The sequence below is a fragment of the Callorhinus ursinus genome, unplaced genomic scaffold (assembly GCF_003265705.2).
Source record: "Callorhinus ursinus isolate GAN/ISIS: 27379988/994484 unplaced genomic scaffold, GSC_fseal_2.0 scaffold10, whole genome shotgun sequence".
NCBI classification, from domain to species: domain Eukaryota; kingdom Metazoa; phylum Chordata; class Mammalia; order Carnivora; family Otariidae; genus Callorhinus; species Callorhinus ursinus.
In genome coordinates, this window is record NW_027397072.1 from 31,391,119 (window position 1) to 31,414,587 (window position 23,469).

General features: G+C 34.9%; 1 protein-coding gene and 1 pseudogene across 6 annotated transcripts in view; both read left to right on the plus strand.

Moving 5' to 3' along the window:
- The window catches only part of LOC112820961 (regulator of microtubule dynamics protein 2), a 79,920-nt gene that overhangs the window by 17,128 nt on the left and 39,323 nt on the right, over window positions 1-23,469 (plus strand). For all 6 annotated transcript variants that reach the window (XM_073897302.1, XM_073897306.1, XM_073897305.1 and 3 more), the window contains exons 3-4: window positions 20,280-20,454; window positions 21,603-21,705. In XM_073897302.1, coding sequence (XP_073753403.1) covers window positions 20,280-20,454; window positions 21,603-21,705 — 278 coding nt within the window. The remainder of the gene's footprint in view (window positions 1-20,279; window positions 20,455-21,602; window positions 21,706-23,469) is intronic.
- Window positions 2,333-4,688, plus strand: LOC141369923 (uncharacterized; annotated as a pseudogene).

Here is a 23,469-nt window from a genome sequence, read left to right on the forward strand (position 1 = left end):
GAATGTTTCTCCTATATGTGTATGATTATATCAACAATGAATAAATGGTGCTTGGTTCTTAAAATTTACATAAAAGGCATTATATGGTATACAACATTTTGTAACTTGCTTTTGCATCAAATGTTTCTTTAAAATTTTTCCAGATTGACGTATATAAATTTATTTCATTCTTTTCTGTTGCTATTTTGCATTCCATTGTATGAAATGCCTTAGTTTATTTCCCTATGGATGGATGTTTATTTAGGTCACCATCTTTTGGTTCTTCTAAACAATGCTTTATTGAACACCTTTATATTTCTTTAGGCACATGTGGAATAATTTCAAAGTTTATACTTAGAAGTGGATGCTGAGTTATAGACCAAATATAGTGTTATGATATATTACTAAGCTATTCCTCAGAGTGTGCCAGTATATGAGAATTCTTATTTTCCCATACAAATTTATATAGTTAGACTTTTTAATTTTAGGCAAACTGATGGAGATGAAGTAGTAACTAATCATTATTTCAGTTTGCATTTCCCCCGAACACTAGTAAGATTGGGCATCTCATCATAGTTTATTTGTATTTTGGTCTTCTCACCTATGAATTTCTTTTAAAAATGAAATAATAAAGGAAGGTAACACTAACAGTTGGTGTCCTCTTTATTGATTCTCTGAGGGTGTCCACTCTATGCCAGGCACTGTGTAAGCTCTCCAGGTACATTAGGAAACAAAACAAAGTCTTCCAAGTCAAATACAGATTTTTTTAAACAATGTAACAGAATGTTAAAGAGAGATACTGTGTTCTAATTTTAACCAGAGTCCCAAAGGCCAAGAACAGAGTGACAAGGGCCAGGTCCCCTTGCATTCTAGACCCTCCTGGGCAGGACTTGCCAAAAGATGGAAGCCATTGCCAGCGTGAGCATTCACCCACCAGTAGCCTGTGAAAGGAAGCAGCTGAAGGGCTGAGAGAAGCATTTCTTCAGGGAAAGTCGTTCCTGTGCTGGGCATCCCACCAGTATGTGTATGATGCTGAATGCTGTAGGAACGGGTGGCATTGCTCAGGCAGAATGTGTCGCACGGGAAGAGCGACAAGGTAGAGTGCAGAGCCTCTTGGCACCAGTACCGAGGGAGTGGGCAGAAGTGGGGTACCATGCCTTTGGTGTTCTATCTAAAAAGTTATTGCCAGACCCAAATTTATCTAGGTTTTCTCCTGTGGTGTCGTCTCCGAGTTTTATAGTTTTGCATTTTATATTTAGGTCTGTGTTCCATTTTGAGTTAATGTTTGTGAAGCGTAGAAGGTCTGCATGACTGACCACTCTTTGTCTCAGCCATATGTCAGGATTGTGGGGAGAAACCCTGAGGAATGAGGTGATGTTCCCCTCCAGGACCAACAGCACACTTAGCAGATTTGCTTACTGCTTGGGGTAAGTGTAGTGGGTTCCCTAAGCTCAGCGTTCCTTTCTTTGTAACACAAATCAGTGCAAATGCAGGAGTCTCCAGGCCCTCTGTGTTGCCCTTGTGGGACCTGGAGTCTGGGAGAACCAGCACAAATATGCCAGTGATCATACTGTTGGATTTGCTGTGCGTAATAAAGTCCTCTTCTTCTGACCCAAGAACCATTTGTGAGACATTAACTGATTAAGGTATTAGCTTATATGTAGGGTAAAATTAGATCACGAAACTGACAATTATATGATGAAAATGAGAGAGCATTAGGCCTTCAAAAACTAATTTGTTCAGAGGTTTCCCAAAGAAGATTGTTAGGAATGGAACAAAATCAGAAGGTGGTAGCAGGGTATTCAGGATATCGAGAAGTAAAAAAGTTTATATTTGAGGCAGTGTTTTATGTCATTACTGGCTTGACAAACATACCTATTATATGGATAGGGCTTCAAGTTGGTTTGGAAAAGGAGAGGACAATATTTCTTTTCTGATACCTCTATTACCCTTGTCTTTAAATGGATATAAGTTGTTTCAAAGAGTTAGAAACAGTAACAGAGCAGATCTCTATAATCTGTGCATCTGGCCCACATGATCAGATTGCATGCTTTACTGCCAACATAGACAAAGCTTATCTCATTCTGGGGGGCAATGATGTTGGCTATTTAGGTTTGTTGGTTTGGTTTTTTTCCTTCTCCATATATCTTTGGACCAAAGTCTGTAATGGTAACTTTTCCATATCACTGGAGGGTATAAAAACCCAGGGTGAAGAGTGTTCATGTGAAAGTAGAATGAATTAGTAAGCCAGGGGTGTGTAGGGCGGCCAGTGAGAGAGACAGTCCCAAGCAAAAGATCGTGCAGGTATTATATATGTTACTGCCTTCATGCTGTTTTCTCGTCCCTTGATTTATTGGCTGACACCTTGAATACGGTGAAGTTACAATACACATTACCCCTTCACGTGAATTGCAGCTTTTCAGAAAGGCAAACCACAGAACAATTTCATCCGAACCTGATGTCATAAGATTCTAGAGTCTGCTGTCATCACATTCTGTGTTATTGCCATGTTAATTCCACACGCAGCTTAAGTGTTCAGTCTTCTGACCTGTTCCACCTACACAGGGCATTTTATAGCTTAAGGATGATGGCTTAGGAAGGAAGGGAGAGATTTACTTTGGATTAAATTCAATATGGGAAAATGCTTAAGGTAAGCCTTTAAAAAGAAAAGAAAAACCCCCACTGGTCCATATATTTCATGTGCTAAAGAACATTGACATGTTCATGAACCCAGCTTTAACACTTCCTTTAGTTTCCCATAATAACTAAGTATGAGGACTAGCTGGATGTTTATCTGAAGTATTCTCTCCAGAGCGGTCCTACTTCATCCATGGTTAATATTTTAAAATATATTAGTCAACAGGGCATACATTTATTCTACTTGTCTCCTTTAAATATAGCAGTTCAAGAGTCTCAAACAGATACTATGATTTACTATTTTTAAAAGAGGAAGCCCCCTCCTTTCCTTCAGGGGATATTTTCGTTCTTGTGCCTTGTCATATGTTTCCCCTGGTCTGTCTTTCTGCCTGTTTCCCTGAGTCTTTCATCTGATCTTCCCAAGGTTTAATAGATTGGGCAGGTACTGTGTAGGTAGAGATAATCTTTCAGACTTGGGCATTTTGGGAGGATACATCTATGTGACCATTAATTCTGGTGCCATAATTTTCTCATTCCCTATTGTTTCCATATTGATAAAGTGGGTATTACTCTCCAGGAGGCTTGGCAGGTCTCCACCTCTGCTCCTTATTTTTTTTCCTCATTTGACACTTTTCTCACTCTAGCCGCAGCAAACAGGACCAGAGCGTGCAACCAGATTATCCTGCAGTTCCAGTTACTTCGGACCCCCTGCAGCATGGAGCCTCTTCTTTCACTCATCGAACTCTATCTCTTGATCCTAAAAGAGCTCATCTGTCTGAAATATGTAATGTCAGTTCACGTAGTGAAAGTAAAAATTTACCTTCTTCATCAAATTTATCTACTCACTCATATTTCTCACGAAGAAGACATTATTTACTTGCTAAACTTCAGAAAAGCTGTATTTTCCCCAACCATCAACACAGTAGAGCTAACTTTGATTCTCAAGAACAAAGAATCTTCAGTGATTTAAAATCAGACCATCTTGGCCTTAGATTCCAAAGTTTTTTCTCTGCCCCTAAACTAAGTGTAATTTCCTGTTATGAGAAAGCTAGTTTTTTTGATCTTCAATCAAGTGGTCGTAGCATCTGTATTCATCATAATACAGATGAAATTGAAATGGTTTGTAAAAACTCAAGTATTACTGGTGCTGAAAAATATCTAAGCTCTTGTTCTCCTGAATATAACATTACACATTTTATGAGTTTTGGAACAAAAGCTAATCCTTCAACCTATCCACACACCGTTGGTGGAAACACCTGTCAACACAGCACAGCAACCTTGGTTTCTCTTGCAACTGTTCTCTCCTATACCTGTCAACAAAACGAAACTGCAACTGATATTGAAGAAAGAGGCCAATCAAGGAAAGTTTCCCTTCATCCTGTTCTCAAAGTCACCATACAGATCATTCTCCACCCGTGATTCAGCAGCATCCCTCTCAAAGAGTAACTTCCCCTGTTTTCTGTAATGTTGGATTTTCACTTTATAAAAAAATGCTTGTCACTTTATCCCACCTCAGAAGGACATTGCTTTAGATTCCTTTGAAGATGAAAACATTGTTATTCCATCTTACGATGAAGACACATCTTCATCCAATGCAATTCATAAAACAAGGTCACCTCAGACTTTCCACTCTCTTAGAAGGGTAGCTCAAAGCAGAAAATTTTTCCACCAGGCACACTGTAGAAATCACGGCTCAGCTCTCCTAGAAGTCTCCCATCTCACTAAGCTTCACTGTCTTTTCAGAAAAAAAGACCTCCACATTGCAGTCTAAATTTAACTTTAATTGCTATGTTTTTTTGGAAAGATGGCTTATTGACATTATTGGAATTGGAAGTCAAAGGTTATTAATCTTTTTCAGGCTTTTAACAGATTGACTACTGACATGTTGACCAGTCTCAGATTTCTGGATGATTATTGTAATATTTCTGTGGTCTGAAAAATACCATCAAGCATTGATATATAAGTCTTCTAGATGTATGACATTCTCTGAGAGTTTTAACATTTTCTTTTATCCTACTCTAGTCATTATAGACAGTATTCCTACCTATGTCACCTATAGAGGTATACTCAGCAATTTACAAATTTTCATTTGTATCAGCCTTGTTAGCTTCATTTCTCATGCCAGATAGCCTGGGGACAGATGATATTTTTACTAATACAAGGATCAAATTATAAGTAAAAAATATTGTAATAGAAATATATAGAATATATTGAAAACAGGTATTTTAACTAAATAATTTTAATACACATTTGTGTGTGCATGTCTGAGACTTCAGAGAACTCTGAGATCAGAGGTAATAAATGCATATATTAGTCTTTATTTTTCAAAGTGAATATTTTTTAGATTTTTTTCCAAAATTTTCACTTAAAAAATTTTAAATAAAAATTTTATTTTAGAGCACCTGGGTGGCTAGTTGGTTAAGCAACTGCCTTTGGCTCAGGTCATGATCCCAGAGTCCTGGGATCAAGTCCCACATTGGGCTCCTGGCTCAGTGCATAGCATGAGCTATGCTATTTCTCTCTCTCTCTCTCTCAAATAAATAAATCTTTTAAAAATTTTTTATTTTAAAAAGTATCTCCCAAAACTTTATTTTTGAGTATCTTTCAATTTTTTCCCACTATATTAAACTCTATAGATATATTTATCAGAGTAACTAATGAATGAAAAAATGCATATAGACAACTAAAAATACTTAAGTTAGAATATAGTTAGTCTTTGTAGAGGAAAGAAATTGGCATTATGTTCAATTATTTATCATGATAAAATGCCTCCTAAACCTGTATCATTGGGCTAAGATATTACCTTCACTTTTGTGTTTTTCTCCAAGTTTTAGCATGTATCTTAAAAAAATTTTTTTTCTACTTCATTTTTTTAACTTGTGGTAAAATATACATCACATAAAATTTACTGTCTTAACCATTTTTAAGTTTAGTGACATTAAGTACATTCATATTGTTTTGCAACCATTATCACCATTTTTCTCCAGAACTTTTTTCCTCTTCCAAACTGAATTCTGGACCCATTAAAATCACTCCACACTCCCCCCATTCCCCCCAGCCTCTGGCAGCCACTTTTCTACTTTCGGTCTGTGTGAATTTGATTCCTCTAGGCACCTTAAAGAAGTGGAATTATGTCTTTTTGTAACGGCTGTTTCACTCAACATAACGTTCTCAAGGTTCATCTATGTGTCATAGCATGTGTCAGAGTTTCTTTTTTAAGGTTGAACAGTGTATGTATAGACCACATTTTACTTATTTATTCATCTGTTGATGGACACTTTTGTTGCTTCTACCTTTTAGCTATTGTGAATAATGCATGAACATGGGTGTACAAATATCTCTTCAAGACCCTGTTTTTTATTCTTTTGATTGTATATCCAGAAATGGAATTACTGAATCATATGGCAATTCTATTTTTTAATTTTTTTTGAGGTACTGCCTTATTTTTTCCATAGCAGCTGCACTATTTTATGTTCCTCCAAGAGTTCATAAGGTTTCTAGTTTCTCCACATCAATGCCAACATTTGTTCTTTTCTGTTTTTTGACAGTAACCATCCCAATTGGTACAAGGTGGTTTCCCATTGTGGTTTGCATTTCCCTAATGTTTAGTGACACTGAGCATTTTTTCATGTGCTTATTGGCCTTTTGTATATCTTCTTTGGAAAAATGTCTATTCAAATCCTTTGCCCATTTTTTAACTGGGTTGTTTGCTTTTTGTTGTTGAGTTGTAGGAGTTCTTTATATATCTCAGGTATTAACCCTTTACCAGATATATGATTTACAAATCTTTTCTCCCATCATGTGGGCTGCCTTTCACTCTGTTATGTTCTTTGATGCACAAAATTTCATTTTAATTTTGATGTCTAATTTATCTATTTTAATTTTGGTGTCTAGTTTATCTATTTTGCTTCTGTTGCCTGTGCTTTTGTTGTCATACCCAAGAAATCATTACCAAACACAATGTCATGAAGCTTTTCCCCTATGCTTTATTCTAAGAGTTATAGTCTTAGGTTTTACATTTAGTAAATAATGCATTTTGAGTTCATTTTTAATTTTTGCATAGAGAGAGTCCAATGTCATTCTTTTGCTTATGAATATTCAGTTTTCCCAGTGCCATTTGTTGAAGAGACTACCCTTTCTCCATTGATTGGTCTTGGCACCCCTGTCAGAAATCATTTGACCATATATATGAAAGTTTATTTGTGGGCTTTCTATTTATTCCATTGATGTGTATGTCTGACTTTATGTCAGTCCACATTATTTTGATTACTGTAGCTTTGTAATAAGTTTTAAAATCAGGAAGTGTGAGACCTCCAACTTTATTCTTTTTTCAAGGTTGTTTTGTCTATTCAGGGTCCCTTGAGATTCCACATGAATTTTAAGATGGATTTTTCTATCTTTACAAAAAAAAATCCCTCTTTAAGAGGGATTGTACTGACTCTATCAATTGCTTTGGGCAGTATTGACACCTTAACAATATTAGTCTCCAAATCTATGGCATGGAGTTTCCGATTGTGTCTTCTTTAATTTTTTTCAGCAATGTTTTATAGTTTTCAGTATACAAATCTTTCATCTCCTTTGTTAAGTTTACTTCTAAGTATTTTATTCTTTTTGATGTTATTATAGTCATTTTTTTATTTGCTTTTTAAATTGCTTCTTGTTAATGTATAGAAACATCTGATTTTTGCAAATTGATTTATATTCTGAAACTTTGCTGAATTTGTTTATTCTTACAGTGTGTGTGTGTGTGTGTGTAAAATCTTTAGGATTTTCTATATTTAAGATCATGTCATCTGCTAAGAGATAATTTTATTTCTTCCTTTCTGATTTAGGTGTCTTTTATTTCTTTTTCTTGCCTAATTGCTCTGGCTAGGACTCCTAGTACTGTACTGAATAGTAGTGGCAAAAGCAGGCACTCTTGTCTCGTCCCTGATGTGAGAGGAAAAGCTTTCAGTCTTTCATCATTGAGTATGATGTTAGCTATGGGCTTCTCATATATGGCCTATATTATGTTGAGGTAGTTTCCTTCTATTGCTAGTTTTTTACACACTTTTTTTTAAGTAGGCTCCACACCCAGCATGGAGCCCAACATGGAGCTTGAACGCACAACCCTGAGATCAAGACCCAAACTGAGACCAAGAGTCAGATGCTCAATCTACTGAGCCATGCAGGGACCCCGGTTTTTTACACATTTTCATCATGAAAGGGTGTTGAATATTGTCAAGTGCTTTTTTCTGCACCAATTGAGATGGTCATTTGGTTTTTTTCCACCCTTAATTCTGTTAATGGTGTATCACATTGATTTTCATATGTTGGACCATCCTTGCATTCCCGCTTGGTCATGGTGTATAATTGCTTTCAAATCCTGTTTGCTAGTATTTCTTTCGGGGTTTTTGTATCAATATTCATCAAAGATGTTGGTCTACTTTTCTCTTCTTATAGTGTATTTGTACAGCTTTGGGATCAGGGTAATAATGACCTAATAGAATGAGTTGGGAAATGTTCCTTTCTCTTCAGTTTTTTGGGGAGTTTGAGGAATACTGGTTAATTCCTTAAATGTTTGGTGGAATTCACCAGTGAAGCCATGTGGTCCTCGGCTTTCTTTTGTTAGGAGGTTTTTGATTACTGATTTAGTCTCCTTACTAGTTAGATCTGTTCAGTTTTTCTGTTTCTTCCTAATTCAGTCTTGGTAGGTTGTATGTTTCTAGGAATTTGTTCATTTCATCTTGGTTATCCAATTTGTTGGCATATTATCCTTCATTGTACTCTCATAACCCTTTTTATTCCTGTAAAATGGATAGTGATATTCCTCTTTCATTTCTGTTTTTAATTATTTGATTTTCTGTCCTTTTTTCTTAGTCTAGCTAAAGGTTTGTCAATTTTGTTGATCTTTTTGAAGAACCAACTCTTGGTTTCATTGATTTTCTTTCTTTTTTTTTTTAATTCTATATTTTCACTTCTGCTTTAATCTTTTTATTTCCTTTCTTTTGCTAGCTTTGGGTTTAGTTTGCTATTCTTTTTCTAGTTTCTTAAACTATAAATTTAAGTTGTTGATTTGATATCTTTTTAAAGATAGCATTTATAACTATAAATTCTCCTTTACCACTGCTTTCATTGCATCCTGTACATTTTGGTATACTCTGTTTTGCTTTCTTTTGATTCAAAATATTTTCTAATTTCCCTTGTGATTTATTCTTTGACTCATTTGTTGTTTAAGTGTGTTATTTAATTTCCACATATTTATGATTTTCTAGTTTTCCTTCTGCCATTGCTTTATACTTTCATTTCATTGAAGTCAGAAAAGATGCTTTGTGTGATTTTAATCCTTTAAAATTCATAAGACTTGTTTTGTGATGTAATATATAATGTATGCTGGGGAATGTTCCATGTTCACTTGAGAAGAATGTGTATTCTTCTATTGTTGAGTGGAGTATTCTGTATATGTTAAGTCAAATTGGTCTATAATGATATTCAAGTCCTCTGTTTGCTTATTGATCTTCTATCTGGTTGTTCTATCCATTGCTAAAGTGAGATATTGAAATCTCCTACTATTATTATGTTACTGTTTGTTTCTCCCTTCAATTCTGTCAATGTTGGCTTCAAATATTTAGAACCTTTAATGTTTAGTGCATATATGTTTATTATAGTTAACATACTCATGGTGAATTGAATCTTTTATAATTATATAATGTCCTTCTTTGTCTCTTGTAAGTTTTTGACTTAAAATCATTTTGTTTGAGGCTGGTATAGCCAACGTTATTATTTAGATGAAGCATCTTTTTCATCTTTTTACTTTCAATTCAGATGTGTCTTCAGTTCTAAAGTGAATCTCTTATAGATAGCATAGAGGTCATCCTGATTTTTTAAATTTATTCTACCAACCTGTGCTTTTTTGATTGGAGAATTTAATCCGTTTACATTTAAATAATTAATTAGTAATTTAAATGAATTACCAAATAATTACTAATTTGTTTTGTTAAAGATTTATTTGTTTATTTGAGAGAGAGAAAGTATGACTGGGGAAAGGGACAGAGGAAAAGAATCTCTAGCAGAACGTCCCCACCCCCCTGCCACGGAGCATGGAGCCCAACATGGGGCTGGATCTTACAACCCTGAGATCATGACCTGAGCTGAAATCAAGAGTCAGATACTTAACTGACTGAGCCATGCAGGCACCCCCAAATAATTACTAATTTAAATTTATTAATAGAGAATAACTCACTACTGCCATTTTACTATTTGTTTTCTGTATGTCTTATGGATTTTTGGCCTTCATTTCCTCTGTTACTGCCTTCCTTTGTATTTACTTGATTTTTTGTAATGACATATTTTGGTTTACTTCTCAGTTCCTTTGGTGTGTATTCTGTAGATATTTTCTTTGTGTTTACCATGGGCATTGCATATAACATCCTAAAGCTATAGCAATGTATTTTAAACTGATACCAGCATAACTTCAATTGCATGCAAAAACTTCTCCTTTAACAGCTCCACCCATCATTTAGTTATTGATGTCACAAATTATATCTTTATATATTATGCAGCCATAAATAGATTTATCATTATTTTTTGCTTTTCTCTTTTAATACTGTAAAAGAATAAAAAGTGGAGTTATGAACCAGAATTACAATAATGCTGGTATTTATATTTATGCATGTATTTTGCTATGTCAGAAAACTTTATATTTTCGTATGGCTTCAAGTTGCTGCTAATGTCCTTTCATTTCAACTTGAAGGACTCTATCATTTCTTGTGGAACTGATCTAGAAGTAAAGAACCCCCTCAGCTTTTGTTTATCTGGGAATGTCTTAATTTCTCCCTTATTTTTGAAGGACAGTTTTTGCTGGATATAGAATTCTTGGTTGACAGTTTTTTTTTTCTTTCTTTCAGCACTTCAAATATATTATCCCACTGCCTTCAGGCCAGAAGATTTCTGCTGAGAAATCCATTGATAATCCTATGGGAGATCCCTTATATGTAATGAATAGTTATTCTCTTGCTGCCTTCAAGATTTTTAAGATTTGCCTTTAAGTTTCTACAGTTTGAGGATGTGTCTTAGTGTGGATTTCTTTGAATTTATCCTAGTTGGAATTCACTGAGCTTCTTACATTTGTATATCCACATCTTTCCTCAAATTTGGGGAGTTTTTGGTCATTATTCCCCAAAATAAGCTCTCTATCCCTTTCTCTCTTCTTCTGGTATTCTAATAATATGTATATTGGTCTGGTTTATGTTATTCCACAAAGTTTCTTAGGCTCTGTTCACTTTTCTTCATTTCTTTTTTTTTTTTAACTTTTTAGATTCAAGAATTTAAAATAATCTGTCTTCAAATTTGCTGATCCTTTATTCTGCTTGTTTGAGTATGTTGTTGATTCCCTCTAGTGAATTTTCCAAGTTACTTATTTTTTCAGCTCCAAAATTTGTTTGATTTTAAAAAATAGTTTCTAGCTCTTTGTTGGTATTCTCATTTTGTTCATATATTCTTTTCCTGATTTCCTTTTGTTCTCTCTACCATGTTTTCCTTTAGCTCTTTGAGTACACTTACAACAATTTTTGTTTTAAAATTGTTGTAAGTCTACAGCCTGTATTTCTTTAGAGTCAGGTTCTGGAAATGTATTTTGTTTATTTAAATAGTCCATTTTACCCTGTTTCTTTGTATGGTTTGTGATCTTTTGTTGCACATTTTGGGGTGGCTGGGTGGCTCAGTCAGTTAAGTGTCTGACTCTTGATCTCAGCTCAGGTCTTGATTTTGGGGTCATGAGGTCAAGCCCCACATTGAGCTCCATGCTGGGCATGGAGTCTACCTAAAAAAAAGAAAAGAAAATTACATACTTGAAAAAACAGCCATATATCCTCCCTTTGTAGATTGGCTCCATGCAGCGGAAGACCCTCACTAATTAGCCCAGTGTGAGGGCTTAAGGACTTCTCAGGTCTTTTCTAGGCATTAGTTTTCCCTGGGCCCGTGTGTGTGTGTTTTCCCCTAATTATCCCATATAGCTGACTGTTTTTAAATATCTTAATTTCAGTGAGTCTTACTGCTGTTCTTAGATGTCTCATTGTATTCCTCTCCCCATAATCTCTTGTACTAAGGCACCCAGGAGTTTGCAGTCCCCCTCTAATTCTCACATGCCACAGTGCCTGCCACTGCTTTCAGTGACCTTCAACCTGATATCCAAATGATACCTTCATTTCTGTCTGAGCTCTGAGGCAAGTAAAGCAGAAGACAGTCTCTCAGGAAGCTATTAGACATGCCAGAACATTGCAAATAAGATCCACTCTTTCTCTTCTGTCCCAAGGGAGGAGCTGGGAATTGCAAACTTCTCATCAATACTATAATGCCAGGGAGGGGTGAGGCAAGGGTGAACAAAAACAGCATGAAGTTTCCTACCATTTTGAGTATGGTTTTTTCTTGATTTGGCATTCACTTGGTTGCTGCAAATCCTTGACTAGCTTCTAAATCTCCCATGAAGCTGTTTCATTCTCTCTATTGTCCATCTAGTGTTTCCATGTAGGAATGAGGGCCTATAGCTTCCTCTCCACCATCTTGCTGACATCAGTCTCTCTTGGCATGTATGTTTTGAAAAGAAGAAAAAAAAAGTTGGGGGAAGTGAGGTATTGGATAAGGCCGAGCAAAAGGAACTGAATCAGGGTGCCTGATACGGCGAGATGGCGCAGTACTGTAACCAGACATGTTTTTGCCTAGTCTGATGGAACTCACCACGGATTGACTTTTGTAAATACACTACTTTATTTTCGTAGAAAATAATGTCATTTTCTCTTTAAATAGTGCAATGATACCTTCAGAGATGCTATTGTTGCTATTGAAGCAAGTAATTGATTATGCAGAAGAAATGAAGGGATAGGGGAAATGGCATAGTTCTTATTCAAATTGGGGGCAGAAAATAGGGCCAGAAAAGTACATGAAGTTGCAAATGTTTGTAAGTAAATTTGACATTTTAGGGTGAATCTCTCCAGACCTGCTAAAAGAGTGTTGGAAAATTCTGTTTGACATCAGATAATCTATGAATTGCCTTTCTTTTTTTTTTTGGCCCCTGTACAAATCTCAGCTTTAACCCAAAATTAATACATATGTTTGATTTTCCCATGCCTATTTAGATATGCCCTATTTATAAAATTTGCTTTTAATAAAACTTTCTTATAATTTTTGATAAATGTGCAGTTATAAGTAGAAGATTCCTGTCCAAAGTAGGAAAACAGTTTCCCCACACTTGAGTGTTTCTAAATGTGGGGAAGAGACTAACTTAATGTTCTCTTCTGTTTTATTGGCCAGTTTGTCTACTGTTAATGTCAGTACCACTCTGACTTCTTATAGCTTTATCCTTTATGCTATAGTCCTGATAGCTATTATTTATAAGTGTCTTTGCTCTTCTTGTACTTGCCCTTCCATATTAATTTTAGAGTCAGGTAAGTTCCATAGGAAAAACCATTGTGGTTTTGGCTGGAATTGCATTAAAGTGTAGTTAAATTTGGGGTCATGTGAAATTTGTTTAATGTTAAGTTTTTCTATCCATGGATATAGTATCTTTGTCCATTTATTTAGGTATTCTTTAATGTCCTCAAAGAATATTTTTAAATTTTCTATAAAAAGATAAAATAAAAAACATAAAACTATGTGGAATTTTTTCCCTAGGTACTGTGTATTTTTCCTGTAAATGTTACATTTTATGAAATTACATTCTCTAGGGTTGCCTGGGTGGCTCAGTCAGTTAAGCATCTGCCTTCGGCTCAGGTCATGATTCCAGGGTCCTTGGATCGAGTCTCGCGTCAGGCTCCCTGCTTGGCAGGGAGCCTGCTTCTCCCTCTACTGCTGATCCTTTTGTGCTTGCTCTCTCTCTCTGACAAATAAATAAATAAAACCTTTAAAAAAAAAAAATTACATTCTCTAACTTGTTTTATAGATATAAGGACATGATTGATTTTCAAAAACTGATCCTAAGTATTGATTAACTTTATTTACTTATCTGTAAATTTTGATAGGATTTTTATTCTATTGCATAAACTTCAAATAAAAATAGTTCTATTTCTTCTTTCCCAATTCTTATAATTTTTGTTTTCTTTTAATATTGTGCTAACCTGTAGTACATTGTTGAATAGAAGCAACAATATTGAACATCCCTTTCTATTTCTTATTTTAAGGAGAATGCTTCTAATTTTTCATCATTAAGTGTGAAATGTATAATAGTTTTGGCATATAACCTTGTGTTCAGAAATCCCCTTCTACTCCTTGTTCATGGGTTTGCTATTTCTTTGTCCTAAAATGGAGCTGAATTTATTGAGAAAAAAATCTGTAATCACTGAAATGATCATGTATTGTTCTCATTCTATCTGTTGTGCTAAAGAAATGTTCTCATGTTAAACTGTGCTTGTAATTCCTGGGAGAAATCCAGTTTGGTTATGATGCATTCTTTCATGTTTGTTATAATTTTTTGAAATTTTTGATGTCTTTGATATCTTTGGTTGATATTTTTACATCTATATTTATGTGTAAAATTGGTCTGTATTTCTTATACTATCCTTATTTGATTTTGGTGTCAGTTTTACCAGCTTCAAAAAATGAGCTGAGGGGTATTCCCTGTATTTGAATTTCTTGGAAGAATTTGGGTAAATCTGATTCTTTGGATATTTGGTAGAGCCTGAGAGAAATGATCTGTCTCTCGATCTCTGTCTCTGTCTCTGTCTCTCTCGCTCTCTGTGTGTGTGTGTGTGTGTTGAAATAGATATACACATTCTGGTTTAATTTATTTAATGTCTATAGGAATATTCACATTTTTGTTCTTTTTTCTTATAAAAATAAAATCTTTATTGATATATTCTTCATATGCTGTATAATTCACCCCTTTAAAGTGTACAATTTGGTGGGGTTTAGTTTATTCACAGAATTAGTTGTATAGCCATCACCGCTATCTAATTTCCAAACACTTTCATCACTCAAAAAAAAGCCGTGTACCCTGTATCCACTCATTCTCTATCTCTCCTCATCCCCAGGCCCTGTCAACCATTATTCTTACTTTCTGTTTCCATGGCTTTGCTTATCCTGTACATTTCACAAAGTGGAATCTTAAAATATGTGGCCTTTCACTAAGCATAATATGTTCAAGGTCCATTCATGTTGTATCATCCAACAGTACTTCATTCCTTTGTGTTACCAAATAACATCCCATTGTCGACTCATTTTGGTTACCCATTCATCAGATGAAGAGCATTTGGGTTATTTTCATTCTTTGGCTATTATGAATAAAGTTTCTATGTACATTCCTATACAGGTTTTTGTGTGGACATAGGTTTTTCAGTTCTCTTGGATGTGTACTTAGGAGTGTAATTGCTGAGTCATATGATAACTCTATGTCAAGCATTTTGAGGAACTACTGAATTGTTTTCCAAACTTAATGCACCATTTTATCCCATTAGCAATGCAGGAGGGTTCCAGTTTTTCCACATCTTTGTCAACAGTTGTTATTGTCTCTTTTATTTTAGCCATCCTAGAAGGTGTGAAGTGATAATTCATTGTGGTTTTGATTTGCATTTCACTAATGACTAATATTGAGCATCTCTTCATGTGTTCTTTGGCCATTTGTTATCATCTTTTGATGAGATATCTATTTACTCCTTTTTCCATTTTTAAATTGAATTATTTGTCTTTTTATTATTGAATTGTAAATTCATCTGTATACTTGTTAGATATACGTCAGTATATTTGTCAGTATACTTGTTAGATATATGTCAGTATATTTGATTTGTAAGTATTTTCTTCCATTTTTGAATTATCTTTTCATTTTCTTGAAGAAAATTTCCTTTAAGCACAAAAGTTTAAAATTTTGTAAAATCTATTTTATCTATTTTTTCTTTTGTCACCTGTGCTAGACCATTGCCTAGTCCATGATCACAAATATATTTACTCCTGTGTTTTCTTCTAAGAGTTTTATAATTTTAGCTCTTACATTTAGGTTTTTGATCCATTTTGAGTTAATGTTTATATATGGTGTGAGGTAAAGGTCCAACTTCATTCTTCTGCATGTGGATATCTATTTGGCCCAGTACCATTTGTTGAAAATAAAATTGTATCCTCCACTAAGTTGTCTTGGTATTCTTGTCAAAACAAATTGACTGTAAACATAAAGGTTTATTTCTGGACTCTAAATTCTTAATAGGTCCTTAATCCCTATTCCATGTCTATCATCCTTATGCCAGTATTGTCTTGACTACTGTGGCTTTATAGTAAATTTTGAAATCTGGAAGTGTGAATTCTCTAACTTTATTCCTCTTTTACAACATTATTTTGGCTGTATTGCGTCCCTTGCATTTCTACATGAGATTTAGGATCAGCTTGTCAATTTCTGGGGGAAAATGTTGTCAGCAGAGATTTAATAGAAATTACTTTGAACCTGTAGATAAATTGGGGGAATGCTGCCATCATAACAACTAAATCTTCTGATTCATGAGCATGAGACTTCATGTACTTAGATCCTATTCTTTAATTTCAGCAATGTTTGATAGTTTACAGTATATAAGTCTTGCACATATTTTGTTAAATTCAATCCTAAGAATTTTATTCTTTTTTTTAAAGATTTTATTTATTTATTTGACAGAGAGAGACACAGCGAGAGAGGGAACACAAGTAGGGGAAGTGGGAGAAGCAGGCTTCCTGCGGAGCAGGGAGCCTGATGTGGGGCTCGATCCCAGGACCCTCGGATCATGACCTGAGCCGAAGGCAGATGCTTAACGACTGAGCCACCCAGGCGTCCCGAATTTTATTCTTTTTTAAAAAGAGTATTTATTTATTAGAGAAAGGGAAAAAGGGAGAGAGATAGAGAAGGCATGCACATGAGTGGGGAGAGGGGCAGAGGGAGAGAATCTCAAGTAGACTCCCTGTTGAGCGCAGAACCTGACCTGGGGCTTGATCTCACCACCCATGAGATCATGACCTGAGCCAAAATCATGAGTCTGACACCCAACTGACTGAGCCAGCCACATGCCCCAGAATTTTATTTTTTTTTAATAATATTATAAGTGAAATTGTTTTCTTCTTTTCATTTTTGTATTGTTCATTGCTAGATGTATAGAAATACAATTTACTTTTATAAGTTGATCTTGTATTTTGCAATCTTGTTGAACTTGTTTATTAGTTCTAATAGCTTTTTATGGATTTATTAGGATTTTATATGAACAAGATGATGTCAAATGTGATTAGAGATAACTTTACTTCTTTCCAATCTGGGCACTTTTTATTTCATTTTCTGGACGAATTGATTGGTTTCTCCTTGAGCAGTTTTAGCCAATTATTATTTTTCTAGGTGGTTGTCTTTCATTTCAAAGTTTAAATTTATTATAAAATTGTTCATCATAGTCTGTTATTTAAATCTATGTTCTATCTTTAGTAACAATGGTTCTTTGTTTCATTCCTGATGCTGTTTATAATGACTTCTGCTTTTCTTTCTTACATTCTTTTAAATCTTTTTTTTTTTTTTGAGAGAGAGAGAATGAGAGATAGAGAGCATGAGAGGGAAGAGGGTCAGAGGGGAAGCAGACTCCCTGCTGAGCAGGAAGCCTGATGTGGGACTCGATCCCAGGACTCCAGGATCATGACCTGAGCCGAAGGCAGTCGCTTAACCAACTGAGCCACCCAGGCGCCCTCTTACATTCTTTTATGTATGAGATATATCTTTTTAAAATTCTTTTTAAACTTTATGAAATACAGAATACATGTGGAAAAGCATACAAATAACAAGTACACAGATGGATTTTCAAACTGAATACAGTGGTAAAGTCAGCACCCAGATTTAGAGACAGAATATTATTAGTACCTCAGATATTCCCAACATGCCGTCATCCAGTCACTCCCTGGCACCAAGAGGATAACCCATCTTGATTTCCAAATGCATACATTAGTTAAAATTATGTTTCTACTTTATCTAAATGAAATAATACACTACATACTCCTTTGTGTCTAGCTTCTCTCAGTTGATATTAGCTTGTGATACTCATCCATTTTGTTGTGTGTGGTTGAAGGCCATTTATCCTCACTACTAACTACTCTTCCACTGTGTTAATATACCACAATATGTAAGCTTCCTATTCCTTTTTTTTTTTTAATTTTATTATGTTAGTCACCATACAACACATCATTAGTTTTTGGTGTGGAAGCTTCCTATTCCTAATAGGCATTTGGTACTTTCCCGTTATGGACTATTCTGATTGGATAAACATATGTAGACATTTCTTTTGGGTATATACCTGGGAGCGAAATGACTAGATCCGTAGAGTATGTGTATGCCAGCTTAGGATATATTGCCAAACATATTTCCAAAGTGGTTGTTCTAATTTATGCTCCCATTGGCTATATATAAGAGCTCCGTTGGCTCCAAATCCTCAAAAACTTTTGGTATTTTTTGTCTTTTCATTTTAGCCATTCTAGTGGGCACGTAGATGGAAATGTTTCAATTATTTTTAAATTTGGAGGTTTTCTCACCTACTTTTTAGTGGTGATTTTAAATTAGTTGCATTGTGAACAGAGAATATGTTCTACACAACAGATTGCTACCATTTGTGGCGTGCTTTGTGACCTTGTATATGTGGCTGTTTTCATAGATATGTCATAGATATGACGTTGTTTTCCAGGGGCTCAATGTCTAGTTCTGTATATGTTAGTTGGATTTGAGCTTGTTAATTTTGGCATTTAAATTGTATCCTTACTTTTTCTTATACTTTATCAATTACTTAGAATGTTGTATTAAAAATCTCCCATTCTGACAGTAGATTCAATTCCTCTTTGTATATGTTAATTTATGTTTTCTGTGTATCTGAGACTTGTGTTTTTAGACGCATAGAAGTCTAAAACTGCTCTTTCTTTATCATAAATTAAACCATTTAGTGTTGGTGTCCCTCTTTAAATTTAATGCTTTTTGCTCTAAAGAATATTATGTCTGATATTAAACTAGTTACTTCCTTTTGGTTATCATTTTCTTATTCTATCTCAGGTACATAGAATTGGATTAAAAACTACTTTTAGCTCTTACAAACTCTAGGGACTGGTCCATGCATGTGCCACTTTTATTCATTTAGCTAGTTATTATGAATAATGTAAAAGCATCCATGAAACTACCTCCTAAAACAGAGAAAGGACCTAGACAATATTCCTCATCAAACCATTTGGCTCCCATGCCTTCCCTCATCTGAAGGTAACGGTTACCTTATATGTATAATCTATATTGTTCATTCCTTCCTTTTTTAATAATATCATTTTATTACAGGTGTGTGTATATTCCTTAAGATGCACATTTAATTTTGATTGTTTTTATGGAAAGGGGATTGTGTTGTATATAGTTTTAAGAGCTTATTTTTCTGCTTAATAATAAGTTTTTAAGATTCCTTCATATTTTGCACATCACTGTATTTCTCTCATTTTGATTGTTGTATAATATTCAATCACTCTTTGGTGGGCATTTGGGTTGTTTCCTGGTTTTTGCTATTTGAAAGTACTACTGTCTCTATTTTACATATCTTTTTTTGCACATATGCAAGAGACCAAGTTACTGGGTCCTAGGGCATGTGAAAGTTCACTATTAAAAGATAACTCCAAAGTGCTTTCCCAACTGGGTTCACCAGTTTGGATTCACATCAGATCCTGTCAATTAACTTCATCCCCAGCATTTGGTATTGTCAGACTTTTCATGTAATGTCTCTCTGTGGTCTTTATTTGTATTTCTCTAATTGCTAGTGAACATTGAACATCTTTTCTTATGTTTATTGACTATATGTATTTTCTCATTTGAGAAAGTCTATTTATATCTCTCAAGCATATTTCTATTGAGTTCACTGCGTCTTTTGTTATCTAATTTTAGGAAAGCTTTTATGTGTTCTTGATGTCAATGTTCTCCATGTGGGTGTGTTGCAAAACATCTATTCCTGGTTTTTAATTTGTGTTCTTATATTTTTGAAATTGTCTTTTGATTAGCAGCAGTTTTTCATTTTAATATAGCTAAACTGATTAGTCATTCATAATTAATCATTTATAGTTAATGCTTTCCTATCTTGGTTAAGAAAATTTTTTGCTCCTGAATGCCTGGGTGGCTCAGCCTGTTAAGCGTCTGCCTTTGGCTCAGGTCATGATCCCAGGGTCCTGGGATTGAGTCCCACATTGGGCTTCTTGGTCTACAGGGAGCCTGCTTCTCCCTCTGCCTGCCATTCCCCCTGTTTGTGCTCTGTCTATCTCTTTCTGACAAAAAAAAAAAAAATAGAATCTTAAATAAAAAAAGAAAAAAAATTTTTGCTCCAAAGACTGAAAGATATTCATTCACCTATAGTTTCTACTTAGAGTTTAGAAAATTATTTTTAACACTTAATTCCTTTTATCATCCAGAGTTATTTTTATAATATTATATGGTAGAGATTCAATTTCATTGTTTTCCATAGGAATAACCATTTTTTTTCCTGGCCATTCCCTTACTTTCCCAGTGATCCGACAGGCCAACTCCATCATGCACCACCTCTCCATAAATATATGGATCTGCTTCTGCCCTTTTATTTCATCAGTCGCTTATCTGTTCTTGTATTCATAGCATACTGGCTTGTATTTTAAAAGAATCACTCTGCCTATTATCATATAACTTTCAAGAGATTTGATCATTATTTATTATTTCTGAATTTTAGGTATATTACAGCTAATACTGACACAGAAGAACAGAGTTTTCCAGTCCCTAAGGCATTTAACACACACATAGAGGAATTAAATTTAGATGTCCTTCTTCAGAAGGCTGATAATTTACGTATGAATGAATGTAGCAAGATGGAGAGTTTTGAACTACTTTGTGATCACAAAGAAAAGGTAAGAGATATGAGACAATAATGTTTGTATAGTTTTAATTTTTAATTTAATCTGCTCTCCTATTCATGTTATGACTGTAACATTGCGTTACATACAGTTTATATAAGCTAAATGGTTGATGCAAATTTTTCTATAATCTAACCGAAACTTTTAAAAAGTAAATTATAAGAGTTTATTAGGCTCTAAGATCATGAAAATGAGAACCAGAGGTATGATTATACACATCTATTTTTATTTGATTATTAATTTGCCATATTTGGTATGTACTTTATAACAAAGAATAAGACCTACTCCTGTTGGGGCAGGAAAAGCTACATTTTAAGTTTTCTGTCTTAGAGTTATTAAAATAACAGCCATCAGTTTCAGTGTGTTTCTACTAATGGTCATTTTTCAACATTTAACGTTGGGCTGAATTGAGAAAGCCCATCCCTCCCACTACTACCACCAAAGAGAAAGAAAGAAAGAAGGAAAGAGAGGAAGGGAAGATGGGGAAGGAAGGAGGGAAAGAAGGAGGGAGGGAGGGAGGGAAGGAAGGGAAGGAGGGAAGGGAGGGAGGAAGGAAAGGAGGGAGGGGAGGAAGGGAGGGAGGGGGGAGGGAAGGAAGGGAGGGAGGGAGGGAGGGAGGGAGGGAGAAATTTCTCTGTATCCCAATGAGCAGTAAATCTTTCTTTCCTATGAGCAATTTAAGTCTTAAATCCTTTGTCTGAGGATTTAGCAACTCCAAACATAAGGATTATGATTATATTTGTAGGTAAAAAATGTGACTGCTCTTTTGAGTATATGTGATCTGTAATGCTCGCTGAGGCATTATAATGAAGGTAGGTAACTTAGAAAGGAAAATAAAAAGAGGATACTATAATCCAGGGAAAACTCACAGATTCTGGCACCTATCAGTTCTCTCTTCTATGTTGGTGTAGAGCTAATGTCTGGGTAACACTCCTTAGTTTTAAGATCTAAATGTAACACTATATTAAATCACATTTTGTAGCCACAAAAATTTAATTTAAAATGTATGCACATGAATAGATTCAGTCATCCATAAATATCAGTTCACCTGCCTAATTTTTTAAAAGTTGCAGTGGAAAACATTTATAGTCTGGTCAAGTTGCTGAGTCAATCTAATATATAGTTCTATCTTTTCTTTTCAGTTTAGAGATGAAATAGAGTTTATTTGGCGGTTAGCTCGTGCTTATGGAGACATGTATGAGCTATCTACTAACGCACAAGAAAAGAAACATTATGCTAATATCGGTAAGTATTTTGTAAAGATTCATTATCCTCAAGTGACAATCTATCCTCAAGTGACAATCATTATCTATAATAACCCATTAATGAATTTTAATTAAAGTTAAAGTATCTTAGCTAAAACCAATATGTTTAATCTATTTTAATATATCCTAGTACTGAAAAATATACACAGTCTAAGGACAGAAAGGGTTTTTTAGGACTAAAGTATATATTCTTTAAAAATGAGCATATTAGAATAAGCAACTGAAAAACTCAAATTTCAGATATTAAAGTTTATAAAATCACAGACAAAACATTCAGAGGTAATATTTGAAAAGCAAAAGAGGCAGAGGATAGTTGTCTTCAGCACAATTAAAATAACCCTCCCTGATTCCTGTAAGGTAGAACTTCAGGTGCCACAGAGAAATAGCTACTCAGGGTTCAATGCTTTTTTTCAAAATTCATCTTGATAAAAGAAGATTAGCCTTGAGTCAATCCTCGTTTAGGTTTATTATACTGTCCTCTGTACTTTTTTGCATATTTTTGAAATTTTCCATAGTAACAACAAAAGAATAACAGCCGGAATGTCAAATCTTTTATATATATCTCACCTTGACTCTCACTGAATACCAAAACCCTTTCTTGCAAAAAGCCCCGTAGCTGCCATTTTTCTGAGCTTCAGCATAGTAACCTGACATCAAAACTTCTTTAATTCTTCTTTTATTCCAAACCTCCTCTTTTCCAAGCTTTCTTTCTCTAAGATAGCATAAGGAAGAAACAGCAAAACATAATGATACCACAGATCTCATTCCAGTCTCGTTCACTGTCATTTTTATTTCCAAGAAGGTAGTATCTCCAAACTCCTTGTAATTACATTCCTTCCACTTATAGATTTCCTCGCCCAGTGACTTTTGCACAAAGAGAAAAAGCTGATTTATGTTCATATCTACTGAGAAAAATCACAGGATATCTATGTAAACTGTTTCAACATTCATCCATATTACTTTTTATTTCCCATAGGCACCTGCCCTGCCCTGGGCATTAGAGCTCTTCCTGTGTGTGATAGGAGGTAGAAATGATAGCAAAATCACATATTCTCAGCCTCTACACGAGCCGATGGCTTTGTGGGGAAGCAGTATTATTGAAATAACCATACATATAAAGAAACAGACGGAAATCCATTGTGAGGAAAGGAGAATGCGGGACGTTAAGGGTGATGACAGCAAGGATTTGATGGCAGGGGCTGGGGCTGGGGCTGATGCAGAGAAGGCTTTCCTGGGGGAATTAAGAGTCTCACAGAGGTGAAATTACTGGGGATCTCTATTTTTAAATGGAGTAGAAGTGTAATTGAGTTAACGTATGAGGTGGTAAAAATGGAAAAAGAAATAGGCTGGAGGAAATTGGGGGACAAAAATGGAGCGTAGATTGGAATAGGATCTATTTAAAAAAGAGAGAAACGTTTATGACGTCAAGAAAAAGGAGTGAAAGCCTCAGAGGCATTCATTCATATATTGAAATATATTAAAAAAGAATTCTTTTCCTCTCCATTTAAGAAATATTTATTTGAAATTACCGTGTCCAGGAACAATGTTAAAATGAGGGGTGGAGGGAAGGAGAGAAGGGAGAGAGGAGGGAGGTGAATGTGATTAAGACGATTCTACACCAAGGAACTTGCTAGAAAGATCAACATAGAGACCTCCCATCATACCTCAGGGTTCCGGTAGTAAGTGCTTGGGAAAGGTGATGACAAAAATAGGTTCAAGCTGAGACCAGCGTTGGAGGACACTG